We start from the raw sequence: 19375 nt of genomic DNA, 5'->3' as shown, positions 1-19375 counted from the left end.
GATCTATAACCAGATAAAAAATTGTAGCAGATGTTCTTTTAAACTAGTTATAACAAACGATCTTTTGTCATAACCGTTATACCATTATATATCATTTTTTATATCACCACTATGTATTTACAGTATCTTCAATGTAAAAAGATCGATTCATTCATTGGAAATTGGAAAACAAGACATTTAATATTGATTACACAAACTTCGAACCCTCGTTTTAACCTAACCCTTAGGGATGGAGTTTCGTAAAATCCTTTCTTATCGGATGTCTGTACCTTATAAGGAACCTACCCGCCAAAATTCAAGTTTAAGGTGTTATAATTTCTGAGATTTCGTGATTAATTAATGAGTGGTATTTCGCTTTTATATATATATAAAACTTTGGGATTCGAACTTTTACCATTATTCACTTGGTAAATCTTAGGATTTACATGTTAGGTTAGGTTAGGTTTGAATGGTAAAAGTCCGAAATATCGTCCCTTTATAATAAATACTTACATTTACCAACTCATGTCGGTAAATCTTAGGTTTTACTGGAAAATCTTAAGATTTACCGTAGTTCGAGCTTTTTCAGTAACATATAGACTGATCTGAACTGCATGAAAGAAAATTGTACGATTAATAAAGTCAATTAATGTTAAAAAAATTGTTAAAAAATTAAAATATCTATTCAGGCTGGCAAATGAAAGTCAACACCGCCCGTAAACGTCAACACAATAAGAAAGATAACATCGCAAATGCACCAATCTTACGAACTCAGATCTTATCTCCTGTTATATTATGAATGTTTATACCTGTTATTACCTCACTGACCCTGCATATCAGAAAACAATAATGCTTCTTGGAAATACAGTAAGTAATGAATGGACGGTACCTACCAAGACCACCACAAAGTAAGCTAGTTGTTACCAAATAGTTTTTATATATACCTTCATATATATAAATAAGTATTTATAGTATTGTTATCAAAATGACATATAATGCAAGTATATGTTTCAAATCGATACCGCGGCTAGAAGTAGGTTAAAATAGTAGTAGTAATAGTAATCGTACTATGATTTGTTTACATACTGATTTTGCTAGTTATATACAAAGCGTGCTACACATGTTAAACGTATAAAAATATTGTTGAACTTCTATTTGATTATACATTGTAACGATTTATTCGTATCATCTCGTACAGGGGGTGTAACTCAGTGGTAGAGTGTCTGCTTCGCATGCTGAAAGTCCTGGGTTCAAATCCCAGCACCTCCATAGGAAATAGTTTTTTATTTTTTACAATAAATAAGTTTCATTATGATAACGATAAGTTCTGGCAATTTTATTAAATTGTAAACCGTACTCCTCATATCTTTTGAATGTATTTTGTTGCAGAAACTCTATACTTAGACGCAATCTATGGAAAGATTTTTTTTCCTGTTTAAAATCTATTTTTTACATAAATAAATAAAACAATTTTATTCTATATTTTGTCCAATACGTAAGTTCTAACAAATAATTGCTGTTTGTTCATAGACATCAACTCAGTTCCACGGAGATGGACGCTTAAACAAATGAAGGAGCTGATATTTGCTTAACACTAGCTAACCGTCCCGGCTTTTCTCGGGTAGACTACACAAATGTTTATATGGGAGAACCTCGCAAGCGTATGTTGAAAAATTCATTTACTTACCAAAAAGTTTCATTACAATCGTAGTTGGTTTACAATGGTTTAGTAACACATAGACGACAAACATATTTACATTAATTTTGTTTATTAAGAAGAAGATGACAATAAACGCTTTATCTAACTTTTACTTCCACCCTATAAATAGATCGTATTTATATTTTAGATACAGTGGTATTTATAAATATTTATGTATCCATAGACATATAATCCGTGCCTTCGGCGATTCTTCAGTTGGAATTTTTTTTATCTTATTGTGCCTGCACATTTTACTACTAGACAGCAGAACAGTTTTAGTTTTCAGGATATATATAAGACTAGACTTGAAAAAATCATATAGTATTGGTTTAAAAAAAAAATGCTGAATATACATTTAATTAAAAATATTAAACTGACGTTCCTGATTTATATATGTTTGTATGTATGTATGTACATACATAACATGTTATACATATAACACGCCAGTGTCAGGTGTTTGTAATTTTTCCACCCCTTATATATATCACTAACATATATCCAGAATACATCCAGGTGCGATAGTGGGATAATTAAATAAAATAATCAATGATTAATAGGAGATTTTTTAAAAATTATGGCTTCCATTTTTTTATGTTCTTTATAATTTAGCCTTCTGCGTCTCTTGTTAGGTCCTTTATTAATGTTCAATTAATTAATTAAATAATATATCTAGATATTTAAATAAATAAATAAAATAAATTACCTGTACAAATTCGTGTCGGATGGCTAGAAAAATTACATGATGAATAATATAAACAAATAATTAAGTACTAGTGGGTAGTGACTATATTTGTTTAACAAATATTTGGCAATAAAATTCTAAAACGGAAGTCACGGATACCATTATAAATCTCATTAAAAGCGGTTTAAATTTACTATTAGTAAAGCATAAATATTAAGCAAGCAAGCCTTGGTGGCAGGGCTTTGTGCAAGCCCGTCTGGATCAAATATCAATTTTTAGGTTTAAAGGGTAAGTAACCTAGTGTAACTACAGGCATAAGGGACATGATATCTTGGTCGCCAAGGTTGGTGGCCATTGTCTATGAGTGGTGGTACCCATATACTACCAATTGCCCCATTTTCCACATCAAAACATTATTATGCACGGAATTATACATTTGGTAAGAAGTGAATGAATTGATTCTATTGGCAGTGTTCATTTAATCTCTGTAATGTCGCGGAGCATCAAACTAAAAGACGTCTTCTTAAAGAGGAAATTTGCACAAAAAATGCTATTTAAAGAGATATCATTATTTTCGTTTAATTTTTTTCGTGATAATATGCTTTGAGAGAGTTTATATTGTGTAGTAAATTTTCTTCCGCAACTCCAAAAGTAGCTATCTAGTAGATTGAAAGCCTCAGAGAAATCACATAGGAAAGAAGTTCTGAAACTAAGCAGTTGTTTTTAATTTACTAATGACTTCTTATAAATAGCAGTCAATTAATAAAGGTAAAAGTAGTTTTAATCGCGAACACGAACGTACCTCATATGAATGTCATTTTGAAACCCCACGCGCATTACCCACATAGATAAGTTTGTCGCAGTGAAATATATTACACAATGAAGGGCCTTGCCATTTGCAGCGTCGCTCTACAAAGCGGCTACTTGACACTAAGGCGGATTTACACTTTGACAAGGTTGTTGCAATTTCGTAGGCAGTTGCAGTTTTACAATCTGGTAGTGTTTCGCACTAAATAGTAAGTACAGAATTACATTATGATTGCACCATCAATATTGTTTCTAGAAAGACATTAAAAATTCCATACATCGTCAATGCTCCAACAACCTTTCCTCTGCGTCTGTTATTACTACGACTTGACTGGATTTAAATCTAGGGAACTTTATAATTCAAGCAGTGTGGAAAAATCGCGTGGAAATATGAAAATCTTCCACATACGTATCCGCCAAGACGCATTTGAGCAGCCGCCGGAGTAAGCTTCAAAATTTCTCATCTCATCATCATCCTCCTGCCCTTATCCCAATTTTAATTGGGGTCGGCGTAGCATGTCTTCTTCTTCCATACTTCTCTGTCAGACGTCATCTCAAAAGTAACATTCTTTCTAACCATATCGTCTTTCACACAATCCATCCATCGTTTCTTGGGTCGTCCCCTACCTCTATATCCATCAACATCCATTCTCAAATCCTTTCTCACAACATGGTCTTCATTCGTCCGCATAACATGCCCATACCAAGACAGCCGGTTTCCAGATAGCTTCTCGGTTACCGGTTCAAAGTTTCTCATCTAGAGTATGCTTACACTTACATATATGTACATTTAGAAGCTGCATATATTGTTATTACAAATACAAAGACAAAATAATTTTAATTGTATTTTCTTTGAACGTATCAATAAAGTGTATTGATTATGTAAAATATTTCATTTCATAACGCTGAAAGAGGGATCACCTTTGTGTACAAAGTTGTTTGTGTATCACGAACTAATCACGTAATCACGTCGGGGTGCATTTTCATTACAATGACGGCTGAGTTTGGCTTTATGCGACAGAGGATTGACGGATTCAATTTAATTTCGAATTTACGCTTACACAACTACTTGTGACCTGTTTAAATAACAAAGAGACAAAGCGTGGATAAGTACTGTTCGTGCTTTTGAATTCAGCTATCTTATTTTATAACTTATTTCAAATCGAGTTTTACAGAAAATGTGTATAAATTATTGATTTCATATTAGTATTAAACGTTACTTTTCGTTGCTTTTTCCAACTTTGATAGGAACATTAAATATAAGTAAAAAGTAGTAAAACTGTCTAAATATCATTGTCTTTGATTAGCTGAGAGACGTCAGAAGGCTATGTTAGAGTAAGGTCTATTACTACCGATTATTAATATATAGATACTCTATATATTAATAATCGGTATGTAGTATAAATAATAACTAAAGAAGACTAAGAATTTAATTGTGATAATTATACACTATTCACATCGTATGTTTTTTTCGCCTACCATTGAAATTTCGAACGAGAGAGTAACATATTAGAGATTGAATTGATGATGTTTTAATTCTCGTTATGATCGAAGAAATATCTATAAAATTTGTATAAAAGTACATTTGCTTATGTATGAAATGTATGCAATGCATTCTCTAGAAACCATTCTTAGAGAGCCGCCTTTATACTTCGATAGTGCTACACAAGAAATCCTTACGCAAGTGTCAAGAACAATTCTATAATATCAGTCTAGTCGGATGTCTGCTCTTGAAGATATACGACATAAAAAGAGATTTAATTTTTTTTATTATTAATATATTTTATTGTACAACACCACGTAATACGGATCAATCTAAGGACTATAAAATAATTGATGTCTTGTACAACGGGCGGCCTTAGGGCTAAAAAGAAAACGAATATATTACAATTAAAAAAAAACGTATATACACATCTGAAAAAATTAGACAAAGCATACATTACTTAGTCTAAACAAAACACAACAATAAAGAAAAAAAGTAAAGATATTTGAGAAGCAATGACTGCAATCGTGTTTTAAATAGATGTACTATTCAGCTTCCGAGTTGGGTTCCACAATCCAACTTAAATTTATATATAGATAGATACCGTATTTATTGCACAGCTCCATTACTTTATTTTGAATTTGTTACAAAAAAAGTGGAAGCAATAAAGATAAATCTCATGAACACGAAAATGTTCTATTATAGAATAATCTAAGATAAACTTAATGAAGAGTAATGAAATTCTTTCACGTACCGACACGCTAACTTTGTATTCTTGTTATATGTATGGAGATATTATTGTTTCAGGACGTTCATTCTGCTAACCATTTTCTCTCAATGTATGGGCGAAGTGAAGATCCCGATACTCGTATGGAAACGTGGCGTCGGATGCACGGTCACTTGGTTTTCACTCTTCAAGCTTTTCCCGGTAAGTTTATTAGTGTTGAATCTTTGTTTCTAACTAATTTAGTGCCTGGTTGTAGCGTTATCTAGTTTAAACAGCGATATTATGTGCTTTTTTAAGCTGTTATTGATTCAACGTGGTCTTTTATGTATCCCATTGTTAGGCCAAGACTTCTTCTCCCTTTTAAGGAAAATGTTAGGAGCTTACTCCACCACTCTGCTCCAATACGGGTTCTTACTCAATTCTCGTCCACCACGTGCAGTTTTCCTAACGATGTTTTCTTTTTTTTTTTTTTTTAATTTATTTATTTATTATATAAAAAAGTTTTTACAAAAACAAAATTTAAAAAATTTTAAAAGCTATACCTTCGCTTAGTTGCTAAATACTGTAAAATGCCAAATGCTGTACTGTAATATATATTTATATAGAAAATTTATTTTTTCATATTATTTTGTTTTTAATTGAATCTTGACTATTTAGAAATGTATTGTAATTCTTGAAGTAAATGAACTCGTTACAGGTTTTGCTCACGATAGTGATAATGTGGGTTGTTTGCGGAATTCTAACAGCTTCCGGAGCGTTGGAGGCAGATCACCCCGCGCGCACCGACATCAAGCTCAACATCATCGAACAGGCACCGTGGTTCAGGGTTCCTTACCCAGGTGATATGTAGCTCTAGTTGTATGTAGTGGTAGCAAGAAATACTAGCTGGTGGTAAAGCGTGTGGTAGGTTCGTATCAAGTACCCAGGAACAGTAAGTATGGTGTATTTATTTAGTTTGAGGTGTAACTTAGCTGGTTTAATTGAGGACACTAGAGATGGACAGACTATACATAATAACATATAAAACGAAGTCACTTCCCGCCGTTTGTATGCTTTTAATAACAAATCAACCATTTGAAATTTCAGAGGTGCTTTCTAAGGTTTGAATCTTCGGTTAAGAATTTTGTGTGCTCATTAATCACTGGATCATCTCGATTCTTAAGGAGTTGACTACACGTCATATGAATACTAAATATGTCTCACAGCGTTAAACATATCCTATTTTTATTCATATTCGTTGCTCTACGACATTCGTCTCGCATAGCCAATATGCTGACAACTTTCAAAGTCGCGGTCTTCATTTATCCGTCATTTAAATAATTTACGAATTAAATATGCATACATTCAACCCTGTCATGATTTTATTACGCATTTCATGTAATAGTTTGTTTTAATTAATACATAATTAAATTTCGCTTCACAGAAAATGAATAACGAAAATGTTGTTAATATAATGGATCGCTTGCATCCTATTATAAAGCGGTTCTAGGTTGTAACAACGACCTCGAGGTCGATTCTACTAACGTTAACATTACCGATTCTTCTTCTATTTTTTCCTGCCCTTGTCCCAAACTATTTAGGGTCGACGCATTATGTCTTTTCCTTCCATTTTCCTCTTTTATTCGTCATCTGATCGTTCACATCGTGTCTTCTAAGGTCGTCCTCTTCCCCTACATCCCTCTGTTCTTATGTTTAGAACTCTTAATGTGTGTCTCTTCTCTGCCCTCATATCCTCCATACTAACTCAACAGTTTTTCCTTTCATTTTAGCTATTATTGGTTACAATTAGGCCTCCTCTCATATACTCGTTTCTTATTCCATACATTCTCGTCATTCTACGTTGATGAAGATGTTGATATCAACTTCTTCATCTTTGCTACATGAAATTTCTTTCTTTCTAATTTTCTTCTTCACGGCCCAGCATTGCAATCCATACATGACGTCAGGTCCAATAACGGATTTGTAGATTTTTTTATGTGAACGGCATCCTTGGGTAATACGTTATTGCAGTGACTTGTCGTCATTTCTCCCAGCCTGAATTGATCCTATTTGTAACGTCCCTGTCAATATCACAATCACCTTGCACGATTGATTCGAGGTACCGGAAGTTGGAGCAGATTGGTAAGGGCACTTTTCAAGCCTACATTCTGGACCTCCTGACAACTTTCGATTGAATCGTATTCCTAGTAAGGAACGAATTCTTCTTTAATTAATAACTAATTTATAACGGTTACGATACGTTAATCATTTTATTCCAATCCGCCAAGACGGAATTGTGGAACGGCTAAATGGCAACGATAATGTATTTAATGTGTCAATTTGTAAGTAGAATGGACCCTCTGGTTTTAAGTATTCACTTCAGCGTTAAAATGAATGCAACATTTTATTATGCTATGCCGATATAGTCTTAATATAAAAGGTTTATTGTTTTCGACTGCCTCGTTAGTCTAGTGGCTTATAAGGCCGCAGTTCCCGAGGTCCTAGGTTCAGAACCCACGTCAAACAATGAGCTGCATGCAATTTATAACTTGGTAATATTTACACCACCATTGAAAACCACGTTAAGCCGATGGTCTTACACCTGAACTTTCTTCAGTCATCTCAGATTGTTATACCTGTGAAAGAATAGAGAATGAAACTGTGCACACATTTTTACACTATAATATCTCTTGCACAGTTGGCTATTCTCCACTTAGAATGGTCTTTTTTACCGAGTAAATTATTTTTCTTAGATCATCGGCCCAGCATGAGATACCTGTATACGTATTCTGTAATAAAAAAATCTAAAATCACCACAGAACAACAACGTGAAATGTCAGAATGTAATATGCGAAATTAACTATAATAATTATAAAATTTATAGGAAACACGTGTGAATATGGCGTAACACCCAAAGTCAGACGTCAATATTTCACAAGTGAGAGTCACGTCGTAAATTCTTACAGAATCGCATTGATCGAATGAATTTTTACATACATGGGCACTAAGCCGTATTTTAGTTAGTGATGAAATAAACTTTTAGTTAGTGTAAAACCAAAACCTCCTTATGAGAATAACTTTATCCAGCCGTGGGATATTTATTAGTTTTTACTATAATTTGTAAGCTGATAAAATAATGCTAAACCATGTTTTTTGGTTGGCCTGATGTACGTTATCTAGTAACATTAGTTACTTTTGTAATAAATAGGCAATGAATCGATTATATCAAGCACCCCTTGGGATTATCGTAGTTTAATACATGAAATAATTCATTGTGGTGGAAACGTCTCTGTGGATATCGAAAGTTATCAGAGTGATATTAATGAAAATGAGTTTCGTAATCAATTTTATTTCGTTATGTAATAAAATTGAGGCTACTCGTATGAATATTTTTAAATTTAGGTTTCTTTTGCGTAAATAAAAATAAATGTAATTTATTATAATAACTCTTTAATTACTTATTTCTTTTTGAGTTTCTTCTATTCTCAAAGTGAGTGCATATTTCAGAACGCTACTCGACGGAGGAAATACATGACTTAGAATTTTATTGATAAATGTGTTATTTTCGCGATGTTTTCCTTTGCTATGAAGTTCAAACTAAATTATAAACATCGATCGAGGAGCAGAAAAAAACATGTGCGTTATCCCAACCAGCAAATCTATCAATAAGTTAACTTGATATTTATAAATTCTGAAGAAAGTACTTGTGTATAGGTCAATGGGGAGCGCCTACTGTGAGCGTGGCTGGTGTTTTGGGAATGCTGGCGGGCGTTCTTGCCTGTACCGTCGAGTCCATCAGCTACTACCCTACAACTGCAAGGATGTGCGGTAAGTTTATATATTAATATAAACGTCAAAAGAATCCTAACATATATGAGTTAAGGGATTAAAAAATGTTTTGAATTGATTGTATTTTGTTTTTATATCGTCCATAGTGAGTGGTACCTATGAGTGGGTGGTACCTACCCAGACGTAATTGAACATCATAAAATTCGAAAATCTGATATGGCTAATTAGGTAAGATTAAGTCAAGGTTTTAAAAATATCTGAAATGTTCTACTTGAGATGAAATCATACTTTTTGACAAACGTCCTCATGTTTTGTAACTTTATTGGTTTTTATTATTTCATGTCATTTCATCCTCGTCAAAATTTAATTAAATAAAAAATTGTTTTTAACTCTATTTTATTTTAATTTACGATTGAAAAATGATAAACTTTAAATAAATTCTTACTTAAACAGTATTACTATTTTAAAAGTTTTGGTCACGTTTTGTATAAGATAACAATCTGTAACCTAAATGTCTCGCCATTTTAAAAGGCTTACATTAATCGTAGCGACGAGAGTTCCTCGACCAAAGATAAACGATCGTGGAGCCGATAAGTGGGAAAATGAAAGACGATAATATAAATTGTTTTAGTTCAACGTATTTGTTACTTTTACGAAAATATTTTAAATTCTATGTCAAATGATGAATTGCATCGAAGTAGTTCGAGAATTACACACACTGTCCATCTCGACTTTGTCTGGGTTGAATAACAATTGTATTTAGTTCCTGATCGCAGCGCCATCTACTGAGTAAAATCCAAGTCGTCCAACCGTTTAGAAGGTGTTTAGTTATATGCACCAGCAATAGAGTTTTAGCCATCGGGGATCTCATTTATTTATTTTAGTTTAAGGAGTCTTTACATCCAAAATGTTTGAAAAACTTCAACCAATAATCACATATAAATATATGTTCATATTCAAGGCTCAAGATGCAATAGAGCGAATTATCGACATAATGTGCTAGATACAAATGTTGACAGAACAATGATCGTTGGGACATAGTCAAACTAAGAATGACGTTTAGTTGAAATTTCACCATCGTAGGCTTGCATCCTTTAAATTGTTATTGAAACGATGTTTGTTCTTTAGCGGCTCCTCCTCCTCCCCTACACGCTATCAACCGCGGGCTTGGCACGGAAGGGTTCGGCACGCTACTGGCGGCGTTATGGGGCGCTGGCAATGGTACCAATACTTTCGGAGAAAACGTTGGTGCTATAGGCGTTACGAAGGTACGTACTTCCTAATATATAGCTCGTAATGACTTATAATATAATATTTTGCCAATATACAAGTTACGACTGTAAAGAAAAAGAAACAAGCGCGTTAAACAAAACATTTTCTTACGTACATAAACTGAAACGATCCTATAATATTTTCTACTTGTTTTTATTATAATATAAATTTAAAAGCAACAAAGAAAAATGTTCAAAGATTTGCGAAAGTCATAAAGAATTCATAGAAAATAAAACGTGACGTGAATATTAATAAAAATGTAAGGAGGCGCCAAGAGTGGGAATCGAACCATTGTTTGTGGATAAATTCAAGTTGTGAGAGTTTGTTTGCTATGGTCGGGAGGATAGGTGGGGTCACGGCGCGTGGTGCAGTGGGCAGCGGCATTGATGGTCCTGCAGGGTGTGATCGGGAAACTAGGCGCGGTGTTCATCCTCATCCCACAGCCCATCGTGGGTGGTCTCTTCTGCGTCATGTTTGGCATGATCGCTGCATTTGGTGAGATTAGTTTATATAAATTAATTTCTTTACTAATACAATATTATTCTTCGTAATATATTTCATAGATTAGAAACAATTACAGTGTAACGAGCCAAACCTAATCGCAACTTTTTGATTTAGATTTTATTTTATCATACGCGGTAGGTACTTTATAATAGCGAACACATCGAATGTTAAAACAGACAGAATATCTGATTTGTATGTTGTTTGTTATTTTTAAAAAACGCTGTAAAAATTTTATCTCCTCCAGATCAGAAGGCTTGAGCATTCATTTCAATGAACTAAACATACACGCTTTCTTTATTAAATATAAACTTGTTTGGAATATTTATGACGATAGTTTGAAGGGAATTTGCAATATGAAATATTTTTAAATTGAAAATTAATATATTGCCAACATTTGATTTTGTAGGTCTCTCTGCACTTCAGTACGTTGATTTGAACAGCTCCAGGAACCTATATATCATCGGATTTAGTTTGTTCTTCCCGTTGGTTCTGACTCGCTGGATGTCAGCTCACAGTGGAGTAATTCAGACTGGCGTTGAAGCTCTGGATGCGGTTTTACAGGTGAATCCAATACAGTAAGAATATATAAACAATTAATCTAAGGCTTGGTCTTCTGTTACAGCGAAATCGCTGTATGTCAGAGAAAAAAAATTCTACAAGACTTCCTTAAAACAATAAAGGTCTATTAATGAATTGATGTCCATTTTTTTGTGACGTCACAGGTGTTGCTGTCAACATCTATCCTCGTCGGAGGATTGGTCGGTTGTCTTCTAGACAATTTAATTCCCGGTAAGGCAATAATACACTCATAATATACTATATTTTTTACCCTGATTTATTAAAAATGGCGTCCACAATACTTTGTCAAATATTTAAAAATACTAGCTATGATTTGAAGATACTATCATCTGCTGTGAAGGCGGTGTCCATTGGAAATATGTACAAAAAATATAAATTAGTATAAACCAAAGGGTGTTAAATCATTGACTGTTTCTTGGTGGAAGGGCTTCGTCCAACCACTCATCATGTATTTTACTGCCAAACAAACAAAATATATTATATTCGAATTTGAAGGACAGTAATAACAGACACAAAAATAAATACCTTATTTTCCCAAGGCTGGTAACTCATCAAATCTCGATGACATGGAATGAGTTCAGTGAGTCAGTCAATTGCAGTCCCTCTGGACGGCAGTGATCACCTAGCATCACCATTAGCTATTTGCCAGTATAACTAAACCTGCCTATTTGAAATAAATATAAAAACAACATCTTGGCTCGCGAACTATTGGGATATTGAGAATTCAATATGACTTCATTATTAATAAAGCAAATGTATTTTAAGGACTTAATGTTGATGCTTATTATAAGCTTAGATAAAATATTATGATGTGTTTAAGCAAATAGTATCTTAAAATAGATTTAAATAATACTTTCGTTGCATCATACAAAAATAGGTTTTATACGTAAATAATATAATACGCGTGATCCCGCCGATCTTTCTATAATTTATACGTAAAGTCAAAGGACTGACAAAAAAAAATACTCTTAACGTTTTTTTCCCCATTAGATTTGAGAGTGTGCAAATAATTTATTTGACGAACGTTCGTTACATCGGACTCGGAGTACTTGGGGAATGATCTCATTATAAATTCAATACGGCTTGCCGTCAGAGTAGCGCATACTTAAACAAAGTTGAATGTAAATGTCTAGTTGACATTTAATTATTTCAAAATATTATATATCATGGAACACTTACTCTATTCCACAAAGCCATACCGCCAAGTAAACATACTTCGCAATTGGAATACATGTATAAAAAAAATAGGTACTAAAGTTAAGTAATTATGAAACAGCAACTTTAAATATACATCAGCGAATGAAACATTAAAAATCAATAATTATCAAAATATATAATTGTTATGTAAACATTAATAATCATATTCTTTTTCCATTATTATGCCACTCGATAGAAATGGTCACCACAGTCCATAGTCATTGGTGTTGAAAAAAATTTTAACCATTCTTTACACCACCAATACACCACATACCTTAGAAACTGAGATGTTATATCCCTTGTGGCTGACTCACTCACCTTTCAAATCGGAACACAACAATACTTCGTATTCGTAGAATATATGATGAGGGCGTGATATCATAGTTATACAAAGCCTTACCACCAAGAAAAACTCATAATTACACCTACAAAATAAAATTTAACTGCGCTACACATGGCCCAGTGGTTAGAACTCGTACATCTTAACCGATGATTTCGGGTTCAAACCCAGGCAGGCACCACTGAATTTTCATGTGCTTTATTTGTGTTTATAATTCATCTCGTGCTCGGTGGTGAAGGAAAACATCGTGAGGAAACCTGCATGTGTCTAATTTCAACGAAATTCCGCCACATGTGTATTCCGCCAACCCGCATTGGAGCAGCGTGGTGGAATATGCTCCAAGCCTTCTCCTCAAAGGGAGAGGAGGCCTTTGGCCCAGCAGTGGGAAAATTTGCAGGCTGCTAATGCTAAAAAAAAAAATAATGCGCTACACAATAAAAGTAATATCTTTTTGTTATAATATACGAGTTTAAATGTTAAAGATCTGTAATTCCAACAATTTGGAATTTATCGCAAGCATCTGAAAAATATTTTAGGCAGCGTTGAAGAGAGGGGCCTCGACGCTTGGGCGAAGGAGATGTCTCTGGAATGTGTGCAGACGGAGGGGGGCGACACCTACGATTTCCCCATCGGCATGAAGTTCATACGCAGGTAAGTTTATTATTTATAATGACTAGGTTGGCGGTTGGCTTAATTGGGAGCCATATTTGTTTGATATTAATAATGCTGATGAGATCTATTCAAAAACTTTTATGTATTTTTAGTAACACAATATTTCAATTTATTATATAAATGTTTAAATTGTATTAAGCAAAGTTGCTTTTCTTGGCCGTCCGTGGATTGAAAAAATTATGTGGACTTATTAACAAAACATTTCGGGATGTTTTTAAAATTCATATTTAATATGAAAATAGTAGTGAAATTATATTACAAATATGGAACATATTCCAACACGCTCCAATGGAGATTAGTGGATTCACATGTGGACTTACATCCGAAGCATGTAGATGTTTTCCTTCACCGAACACAAGGAATAATATAAAAATGATTAATAGTGCTTTGAACCTGCAATCTTCGGATAATATTCACGTGCCTTAACCACTAGACTATCTCGGCTCTTATCGAAAGAGTTAAAAAAATCTACACGAACGCTTAAATACTCAGGAAAATTATATATAGAACACAAACATAACATGTTTACGGTGTTTTTGTAACCAGGATAACCAAGCACATATAAAAATGACAATATTTTTTTTCCAGATGGAATTGGACGAGCTATCTGCCTTTCATGCCGACTTACGAACAAGGAAAATTCACAGCGCTCTTCACGAGAAAGAAGGAGTTATGAGATCGAACATTGTTCTCAATAAATAAAATAATAATTTCGGTTCGAGATCTCAAAAGCTTGTACTGAATGAAGCTTGGGCCAGATGTGATAATTATAGAAATCGTAGGTGAATTTGTTCTCCATACATTCGTCAATTTCAATTTAGCCAAGGAGTTCAAACGACGGCAATTTTGGGTTAAATCGGGAAAGAGATTTTGCATCTCGAATCAGAATCCCAATATTACGTCACGTGTATATTGGCGAGAGAGTGTTAGAAAACTAAGTATGATTTCAAGGAACGGATTTCAAATGAAAAAAAAAAAAATTTTCTGACCTAGAACTATCTTGAATTTTATAACTATTATCCAAGTATTTTAAATTTAAATGATAAAATCCTCTATGAACTCATATCTTGCTTATTAAAATGTTTTTTAAATAATGTATAAATAAGATGAAATATATTTATATTAGTCATTATAATATATTATATGTATATATATATATATATATATTAGAAAGAAGAAGCTCATTTTATAGAATATATATTGTATAAAATATATATGGAATAGTCCTAGTTATATCATAATTGTATCAATTATTAATTATAAGTAAAATGAATTAAAATTGTTGCTGTTGATATTTAATGACATCTTATTTTTATCGGTTTATAATATAAACGGATTAAATTAAATAAAACTGTGTCAAGATCTGTTTTATTTAATATTTTATGTACTGTTTTTAATTAAACATTTTCCATATAAGTATATTTGCAATAATCCTAGTAGGAACGCTGAGCAGCAAGTTCTTCTTCGAGTGCCAACTTCATACTTTATATTTTTCTTATTTGTGGGCTAGAATATTTTACTATACGGTTTGTAAGGAAAATAAAATAGAGAATTTTCTTGATTGGAATATTATTGAGCATAAAATTAACGAGCGCTTTTTAGCCGGGGTTTAGTTTACATGGAAATTGCACACTTTTAGACGAATAACTTAAAATGGTTCTTTTTGAGATCAGAATAAAGCCGTTAATAAAAACATAAAACTTATTATTCGATAAAGAGGCTATTTATCCAGGGCGTGTGTGTGTGAGTTTTATTATTTCACATTATTTCGACTTTCAAAGTTGACTACTGGCTATAATAACTTAATCATTGTATTAATATGCTTATTTAAAATTTAAAATATTTACTAATAATAACTAAACCATAAAATAATGTATTTATCCAGATATAAAATTAAATTTAATTAATTTAAAAGAAAAAAGTTTAATTGGATAAAATCAAAACTTAAATATTTATATTTAGAGTGTTGATAGATATTGAAATGTAAATGTCTCGGACCTCCACTAAATTCCTCGAATGAAATGAAAGGTATCACACTTATTGAGATCTCTTCCAATATTCTCATACTTCACATATTTTACGCGAGTCGAAGATGTGAGCCTCAACCCTCCTGGACTACAATATAAAGTGTGATTATTTATATTTATATTTAATTTATATATATATATGACGCAGTTTCGAACTAAATAACTTAGTGTAAATCGCCAAAGTTCGAGGTACTCGTTTCGGGTACCAAAATACAAATCACTGAATTAAAATATTAGTAGGATAATATTATTGTGTAATTGTTAATAATTATAAATTTATTTTACTTTTTTTTATGGCATTGATTGGCGAACGAGCATATGGGCCACCTGATGCTTAGTGGCCACCACCGCCCATAGACAAAGGCGCTGTAAGAAATATTAACCATTGCTTACATCACCTATGCACCACCAACATTGGGAACTAAGATGTTATGTCTCTTGTGCCTGTGATTACACTGGCTCACTCATCCTTCAAACAATACTGCTGAACACAACAATACTGAGTACTGCTGCTCGGCGGTAGAATATTTGATGAGTGGGTAGCACCTACCCAGATGGGCTTGCACAAAGCCACCAAGTAAAGATACTAGTCAAAAAAGTAGTTTATAAACCCGATTTCAGATGTTTCTCTCGAATATTATCACTTACCATCAGGTGGCCTATTTGCTCGTCCGCCTACCGATACCTATAATAAAAAATGTCTTTTGTATTATTTTCATAAACTGCACTAACTTTAAATGTGATACGATTTCAAACTCCTTTTGTGAGGTTTTGCCGTAAAGTTATGTCCGTTCAAATTTACAATCGTGTACAGTTTTAGTTCATATTATTTGCCATAATAAACATATATTGTGACGCTGAAATATCGCCTTTTGTATAGCTATGATATATATGTACGTATCCACCAACCCACAATGGAGCAGCGTGGTGGAATAAGCTCCAAATCTTCATCTCAAAGGGAGAGCAGTGGGAAATTTACAGGCTATTTCTATGAGAAATAATAAATATAAAATAAATATATAAACGAAATTATTATTATTATATAATAATAATAATAATTTCGTTTATTTAAGACAATTAATAGTCCACTTGTTAGTTACAAAAGACACATTACAATTATGTTAGTACAACAAAAGATATTGGACAACATCACATATTTTACTCTGATCCCAATGTAAGTAGCTAAAGCACTTGTGTCATGGAAAATCAGAAGTAACGAATGATTTTTTTCTATATCGACTTGGCCAGGAATCGAACCCGGGAACTCGGAGTGGTGTACCCATGAAAACCGGTGTACACACTACTCGACCACGGAGGTCATCTAAATATACGTCATAAGAAATATATAAATATAATTTTCTATAAATTATATCTCCGATGTTGCTTACATTAAATAAAATAAACTTATTTTCCAAATTTCAGCTGTCTAGACTTGACTGAGATAAAACTAGTTTTTAACGGATTTAATCGCGTATATTAATTATTTTAACATCCCGACGTTTCGAGCACTTTGCAGTGTTCGTGGTCACGGGCAGACTCACAACCACGTATTTAGTATTTCAATGTGTAATAATCGCGAAAATCTAAGACAACATTATACAAGAGCTTTTTTTTAGTGTGTTCAGTTAATCACAGTAAATGAGATTAGGTTCAGTAATTAAACGTCTTACTCAAAGTGAAATTACACAATTAGAGTAAAAAAAAATTTTAACCCAAAATTAATAAAACGCAAACCTTCGTTGTGCCAAACGAAAGCGAGTGTAATTTCTTCTGAGAAAATGAATGTTTATGTTACAAAATATCACGCAACACTCGTTCATACTTTTATTATTAGCTGCAAAGGAACTCGCGTGTCCGTCTGTACTGGGGAATTCGTACGTAAGGGGTCATAAGTATTTACTTCCTACGTCCTTGAACTTAGATGGTCTACTTGATAAGTATCTAAATATAAAGTCCTAGGTTAAAGTCCTAGGAATAAACATCGATTGCTTCATTTTCATATTTTTTATTTTATTTATAATTAAATACCAGTTGTTATCAAAGAAACTCAACATTGGTGAATTTAAATTTAGTTTACGTCATATTATTTAACTATAACTGTTTTACTTGCCTTTTATATTTTCTGTTTTTATTTTTATTTTTAATGTTTGTTGTCATTTGTTTGTATTAATTTTAAGTGGAAACTTGATTGATTTATGTTTTTCTTATATTTGTTTTTTATTACTAATTGTAATTGTTTGTTTCCCAAATAAATACATAAATAAATAAATATATCGGAGGAAATTAATAGAAAGAAGGGAAATTTCTTAAGACACCCGGTGGGAACGCAGTTTGAGAATAATTAAATAACAATGACAAAATTGTTGTTAAATACCAAAAAAATAAGTTTAAATAATAGTATATAATACCGTATACATTAGAAAGAGACAAAGAGAAAAAAAAGAAAGGGAAACGTCGCTTGGACGCATAAGTATTTTCTTTACGTGACGTTTTCTTGCCGTTCTCTCGTCTGTAAGGCGCGTAAAATAATTTACAAAAATTTAATTAATTACCTCAATATAGAATAAAAGGAACTCAATAACTACGTGAAACTAAAATCGTTATGTCTGTTAATGAAATATATAAACCGGTGAATAGCGGGCGAGAGGATAAAACAATTGTGGATTTGTAGTTTAAATAGGGGCTTATTAAACTCGTTACAATTAAAAATAAATGTTGTTGTGGCTTAAATTATTAAGCGTTGTTTAAATAACAAGTGACAAATCTAATACTGATCTTATTTCGCCTTAAATTTACACACATTTCTTAACATTTAAATAGGGTACCCACACAATAATGTATAAAAAATCTTATCGCTAAGACGGCGATATTTCCAGACATTTGAATGGAGAATACGAAATTGAAGCTTTGAAGTGTACTAATGTTCGTTAAATCGTTACTTAAGTACAACTATATGCGCACACGAACATATGAAAGGCAAATTCAATACCATTACATAGTATAAAACAAAGTCGCTTACCGCTGTCAGTCCCTATGTATGCTTAGATCTTTAAAATTACACAACAGATTTTTATGCGGTTTTTTTTTAAATAGATATATTGATTCAAAAGGAAGGTATTGTGCATGTATTACACATAGTAGAGAAACACTGATAATTTTAGATGTTTCTGAAGTGATGTCATAAATAAACATATTTTTTGCGCTTACATTGCAAACTTCTATCTCTTAGGGATAGCCCACAACAACCATTTTATATCCTTTACTTTTTTACGAGAAATAATGGCTTATTTTCGAAGCGATTTTAAGCAATCCAGCATTAATCCTCATCCAATTAAGTACCTTAAATACATTGTGTATTTGATATAGATCAAAATGGCCCTTTATAGCATGTAATTTAAATGAATATTTTCGAAGATATTACAGATTTAAAACGCAGGGATATAGCGATTTGTGTTGCCTAATGATAGACTGAAAAACTCTGAACGTTGTAAGATATTCTGTAGTATATTTAGGATCAGCATTGCACCCGTGCGAAGCCGGGGCGGGTCGCTAGTAGACAATAAAATCCAAGATCAGTTAACACATCTGTGCTACGAGAAGTTTTGACGATGCTAAGGCATTGAACACGTATTGTTATTA

At 32.8% G+C, this 19375-nt stretch overlaps 1 protein-coding gene and 1 non-coding gene across 2 annotated transcripts in view; both read left to right on the top strand.

Annotated features, from left to right (window-relative positions):
• Positions 1-14849, top strand: part of LOC125065952 (solute carrier family 23 member 2) — a 33783-nt gene extending 18934 nt beyond the window's left edge. Inside the window, 9 exon segments of the mRNA XM_047673812.1 lie at positions 5458-5578; positions 6075-6216; positions 9071-9184; positions 10274-10413; positions 10765-10912; positions 11328-11482; positions 11644-11710; positions 13574-13688; positions 14298-14849. Coding sequence (XP_047529768.1) covers positions 5458-5578; positions 6075-6216; positions 9071-9184; positions 10274-10413; positions 10765-10912; positions 11328-11482; positions 11644-11710; positions 13574-13688; positions 14298-14385 — 1090 coding nt within the window. The 3' untranslated portion in view covers positions 14386-14849.
• Positions 1177-1248, top strand: Trnaa-cgc. Its single transcript has one exon. It is a non-coding gene; the product is annotated as a tRNA-Ala (tRNA).
• Positions 14850-19375: the final 4526 nt, after the last annotated feature.

Source organism: Vanessa atalanta, chromosome 8 (assembly GCF_905147765.1).
Source record: "Vanessa atalanta chromosome 8, ilVanAtal1.2, whole genome shotgun sequence".
Taxonomy (NCBI): Eukaryota; Metazoa; Arthropoda; class Insecta; order Lepidoptera; family Nymphalidae; genus Vanessa; species Vanessa atalanta.
The sequence above is the reverse complement of the archived record's forward strand: the minus strand, read 5'-3'. Positions and strand labels throughout refer to the sequence as shown.